A 6000-nucleotide genomic window follows, 5' to 3' on the forward strand; every position below is an offset into this window, starting at 1 on the left:
TCAGTTTTCCGGCTCTGCGACCCGGAAAAGCAATCTCCGTACGTCTTACAATTTGAAATGCAATAAACACAACGATCAGTCTTCTTCATCGTTGTACTTCGGTATACATCAACTTTGTCAACAGCGGTGATTTACCAATACGCTTATACTTGTTATCATAGTAGTTACGTTGGCATCTTCTTGGTATGCATGCAATCTGTAGATTGGAAAGATATCCCAGCACATTGACTAAGATTTTGTAAATGACAAGAATCTGTAGTCATAATCATGGATCTTTTTTCAGCAGTTTTGAAATTCAAAAATTCTGAAAAAGAAACTTCAAGTCACAAATAAATATCATTTGCTACAAAGATAACTGTAGAAGATATAGCTTGCGTCACAAAGACTTTGTTCTTGATACATCAGAAGTAACGTAACAGTGTAAAAGGGTGGGAGCAGGTGCAATCCGTCTTCTGGCAATCCGTTGTTTGTGTTGCATCCTGGCGACCTAAATCCCTCTCTTTCACAGCAAATGTTATTTAAGAAAGCCGTAATATCAGAGGTAATCATGTTACATTTAGCAGCATGGCGCAGCTGAGGGTTAACATCTGTGATATGCTGCAGGAGAAAATCAGCTTTGAAAACAAATTAATGACCAAAATAACCAACGTGCACAACAACTATCATCATGCCACGTGTCACAGTCAATGGGTGGCTTCGTGTGAACAACTTCTGGATATTCAGCACCAAGGCCAAAACTCATATATCATTAAGCAAAAGAATCACTAAAGGTTTGTTTTTTTCAGGAGGTACAAACTGTTTTCTAATGACCCTTCCATTCCCTAGCATTCATAAATGGTACAATAGAAGTGTTGCACCTTGTGTCACATTTTGCAAATCTGCAGGTAATTTCCCCTTTGAAATAGCCCATTGACTGAATACAAAGAAATCCAACATCAAACACTGTCATTATCTTGCATTCTGTTTCCACAAGTAAATCTCTCCTACGTCATTACATGTTACTGTGTTCTTCCCTTTTCTAAGAAGCAGCAGCTATGATTTCCTGCCTGAAGTAAAACCTAATAATGCCGAGCACAAAGGTGGATCCAATTTGCATGGCCCGCGGATATGTTTAACATCTGTTATTGACAGGATCCTGCCAATTATGGCTGTGCAGAACAGATCTGTGCCCTGTAGGCACATCAAAGGGTGGCAGACGGGACACTGATTGCAGCTGAGCTCCAGGATTTTGTCGTATCAGCCTTTGTAATATAAATCAGGTCCATAATGACTGATATTTTCTGGCTCCGAGTAGAAGCAGAGAACTGGCTTGTGCTACCAAGTGGAGCGCGCCAACAACTTGAGCTGTTCATAAAATGTCATAATTTCTATTTTCATGTCTGCATATTTCAGTACTGAATCTGATATAGTTTTTTCGCCCGTGTTCGGGTACCCTGCTCCAATATGAGCCAATTTTATTTTTACTGCCTCCAAGGGCAAAAAAATGACGGACTCTAAATCAATATCTTACAACAAAGTAGCTTTGTTTCATATACCCAGATGTTTGCATTTGTCCACACATCAGCCACCTGAGCCCTTCTTTTCACATGTAGCAGCATTGTGAAGTGGGATACAGACCTCCTGCATGTTATTGTTTTCTTTAATGTATTTTAGACACAACAAGCTTAAAGATTGTATTTCTAATCATGCTTTTCAGGGCTGAGAAGATAGAAATGATTTTTGTTAGGCCATGGTTTCAACGTATTGCATTTTAAAACAATTATAGTGAAGCTACAAGTGTTTAAAATACTGCTAAGTGCAAATATTCCTGATGTCTACCTGCACCTAACCTGCACTGGCCTATAATAAAACCAGCTTTGACAGCAACCAAATCTTGCAGTGAATTCCCCTCAAACCCGTTTCACAGCTGCAGATTACAAGATACTAATAGCAACATCTTCAATACATTGCCTTATTGAATGGAATAAAAAGGAAAGGAAATGAATGGTGTAGGTAAGACTTGTCTGGTGGAGATAACTCTGCATGTCCTTAGTCCTGTAATTCAAATGTGGTATTATGTTGCTGTAATGGAAGAAATGGCGGGTCAATAGCTGTGTGCAAAGGATAAGAAATGCTACTGACTTAAACAAAGAACACCATCCATCAACACAGGTGTACAAAGGAAACAGGAAATTAGACCAGGGTAGTTTCCATAAACAAATTTCTTAGATGAAATTTATCTATGGAAACCTTAAGATGAGGTTGAAAACTTCCCTTATTCAAACCTTCCTGTGTTGTGCTCCCCCATGAAAATTCTGAAATCTAGACCCTCTGATACACTATTTCCTTTATTTTGAGGGTAGACTCAGCCTGGTTCAACTGATATATATTTACATGCCAATTTTTGCCAGTCACAGAGGTCAGAACAGGCAAAATTTTTGTCTGTTCCCAGCAGTAAAGTTTCACCAAAGGTCAGTAGGACGGACGGTGGCTAGAACCTTGAAATACACATAAACACAAGAACATGACCAGACTGCAAAGACAGGTACTCACATAAGCCAGGCTGGTCCTCTTGAGTGGCCGTGAAGACTGCCATGTCTGTGCCCAGCAGGGGGTTCCCTTGTCTGCACATGGCTCCAGGTTCTCGTCAGGCAGCTCAGTGGTGTATTCTGGAAAACACGGGCGGAATGAGGTTAACCTTTTGGGTCTTGGCCTTTAAAAGTTGGTCCTTCGGGTTTGCTCGATTGGCAACTGGTAAGGCTTAAGTGAGATCGCGTGGCGCAATCGGCAGCGTGCTGGGCTCAGGCCCAAAAGGTCCCGATTTCGAATCCTGCCGTGTCACTGATCTTGTGCCCTTGGGAAAGGCACTCAACAAGACTGTCCCCACTTTACTCAGGTGAAAGTACCTAGCCTTGGCTAGGGCCGTCCCTCTGATAGGACGTTACATGGAGGCCCCGTGCTTGGGGAGAGCCACACCCCACGCATGTCACCTCGTAAGAGGCGGCATTACCCGACACAAGGGGCCAGTTCCTGGCCTAAGCACATACATACATACATAAAAACCGGGACCTGGCTGTGCAGATTTTGTTAGGGACAAAGAATGATATAAAAGTCACCAAAATACACAAAATGTCATCGTAAGATTCATGGGCACAATTTGTGTATACTTGTAGGTATACATTTTAATTTTTTGTTGTCTTTAAACATACCAGCCAGGCCCTGGTTTGGAAAAGTGACCTAAGCCTAAAGCTGACTCTTTCTATTCCAGGAGTATCATATCCTTAAACTGTGTCAGTTTGTCCAAAACAAGTAAACCGTAACAGTCTAACAATCCATTCTTTAATAGATAAACAAGTGAAACAATATTTCCAATTCTCCTAGCATCCTATATAATTACACCACTTTTGCCGAACATGCTGCCATTCTGTCTGCAATATTCACGTAACTACAGATCCTCAAGATAAACTGGCACAAATTCTGATTACAATACCTCCGTTTTCACAGAGGTAATACCCCAACAACTTACTGCATACAAGCACCACTGAACTGATGCATCTAGATGATCATTGAAAGTAACAACTTTTCAGCACATAATTTCCGGTTACTTAAATGTACCATGAACTGTGCACAGCATCTTCAACATCTCCTATCGAAATGAGGCCCTGATTTTCTTTTCCTTTCTGCTTCCTTCCTTCCTTAGAACTTCCTTTTCTGTAGGCAAAAATGTGTTGATTACAGCCATTAGGTGTGAAGATGGTACAGAAGAAGGCAGACACGATGTCTCCAAGACCCCCCTCCTCACAATACAACAGTCTGAGATCCTATCTGTTCCATCCCCTAAATCTCTTTTACGATTCCCTCTTGGTGGACACCTTAACTTCATGTTAAGCCTGCAGTTCAACTGCGCCAGAAATGATTGTGTTATCTAAGTTCTACATACTGCACCATCGCTCTTGATGTTGCCTACAACGATGTATCTGAAAGTGACGATCATCTCTTGTCGGCCATTTTGAAATGTAACTTCAGCATCAAAAGCTCCAAAGACCTGCAACCCTGCCAATAATGTTGCCAGAATATCTTGGTTGGTCTGGTTTTTCAAGACTAAGCTTTGCATTGACAAGAATGCCCGTGAATTCACATACATGTCTCACTGGTCTAAGATGTGATTTGTTTGTTTGTCTCATTTTCCTAGTAATTTTGTGTAAAAATTTTTTGAATCTTTTAGAATTGTAAATCCAGGGTCACACTGTTGACAGCCTTGAGCCGAGTTTCATGATTGCCTCAAGATAGCAGAATTTCAAACTCTCCAGAGAGAGCAAATTTTTCACCTGAAAACGTACTGTTATATGGTGCAAGGTTCAGCAATCTGTGAACATTGGTCAGCCTCTGATTCTATAAACTGCATAGAGATCAAGAGAACACAGGCTGTATTGCTATCAAATATGTCCATTTAGAGCTTGTTGAATCATCGAGCGAGCTATTTCCTGCTGCGTGACGTTCACTTTCGTACAATATGCAACAGCATTAGTCACCAGAAGAACAGTCTCCCATCACAGCTGTAATTTATAGCTCTGTTTGAAATGATCAAGTGTTTTATCCTTCTGTCAGGCAGTGGATTTTATCAGCACTTTCTTCTTAATGTGAAAGGACACTACCAGACTGTACTAATATTGGATAACCTTTACCAAAGTGGCAGTAACGCCGGTAGTATTGTAGGCTCCTGTGTACAGAGTGCTGCAGCATACGGAGTGACCTATCCAGGTATTTTCATGTAAATGCTGTACACATAACCTTTTCAACCTCTACAAGAACAGGATGGGTGAACACACAAACATGGTACTACTGTATAAAGGGACTTGTGTTGGTACACATGTACATGAAAGAGGTGGAAAATATCTATCTTATGGAAAATACCACTGACAAACCATTTCTGCTATTTGTAAGGACTCACTACTTGAAACGTTTTGTTTCATATGGATTTAGTGAACAGTAAACTTCTCTTGTTAGCAGGCTAAAAACATTATTTGATGTAATATAACTGTTGAATAAAAATGTGTTGCTACTAGAAAACATCTATGTGAGTGGTAATAAAATACAACTATACAAGCTACTAGTATGATGTATTTCACCTTAATTCTTCAGTATTTCCCACCAGGTATAGTGACACCACTGCTTTAAATTCAGTGTTCAATCATACATACTGGCATTTTCTTGTCAAATGCTTTTGATTGATGGGAACAAAAAACTTGAAGACATGCATAAGAAAAAAAAAGGCCTGAATCCATTTTGTGCTACCATGCAATAATCCAGTCTACTTTGGTGATTTCCTCCAAGTTTAAGGTTACCTCTTCAACCGTTACCTAGGGCTGGTATTTCATCACTTTTGTGGGATTGTCAGCTTAGTTTACTCCACTGCTTTCTTTATCTTTAGCCACAGACCTTGACAGAAAAAGTCAAAGTTGTCAAAATACGTTAGATCACAGAGTAAGGGGCTCAAAGAGATCTTCCTACTTCCTACAAGGTCCAAATCAAAAATGGAGGATGTTTTTAATTACATGTCAGTGAGACATATATCAGGAAGATGCTGCATGTCACTGTCCTTAAAGTATATGTCTACAGCTGTCAGGTTATTAAGGGTCTTCAAGTATACAGTCCCCTGGCAGATGAAGACTACCACAGCTGTCAGCAATAATGAAGTTGAACTATGCAACAAGTTTGAATGATAGGTTGACAGTTTAGCTGTCTTGGTGGTACGTTTAATCCAATCTGACTCAATATGTTTTTACGCTTTCTGGAATATTTGATATAGTTGCTGCTTATTGTGTCACTTGTCCTTTCTGCACAAAGTATCATCATAGAAGCATAAACTTTTGTACCCTTTCCCTTTTTTCCATCTTTTGTTGGTTTCCAAGTACATCCTAGAATAATTCAAGATCACAAAGTCGTTATTTAACTAAATATGTTCAAAACATTGTTGTTTTGGAAGCAAACCATTTCCACAAGTCATGATAAAAAAGATCA

The 6000-nt window shown here is 39.9% G+C and overlaps 1 protein-coding gene across 5 annotated transcripts in view; it reads right to left on the reverse strand.

Moving 5' to 3' along the window:
- Positions 1–6000, reverse strand: part of LOC118417031 (membrane-bound transcription factor site-1 protease-like) — a 99353-nt gene that overhangs the window by 51516 nt on the left and 41837 nt on the right. For all 5 annotated transcript variants that reach the window (XM_035822377.1, XM_035822382.1, XM_035822380.1 and 2 more), the window contains exon 5: positions 2533–2648. In XM_035822377.1, the coding sequence (XP_035678270.1) occupies positions 2533–2648 (116 nt within the window). The remainder of the gene's footprint in view (positions 1–2532; positions 2649–6000) is intronic.

Source organism: Branchiostoma floridae, chromosome 6 (genome assembly GCF_000003815.2).
Source record: "Branchiostoma floridae strain S238N-H82 chromosome 6, Bfl_VNyyK, whole genome shotgun sequence".
In the NCBI taxonomy this organism is placed as follows: domain Eukaryota; kingdom Metazoa; phylum Chordata; class Leptocardii; order Amphioxiformes; family Branchiostomatidae; genus Branchiostoma; species Branchiostoma floridae.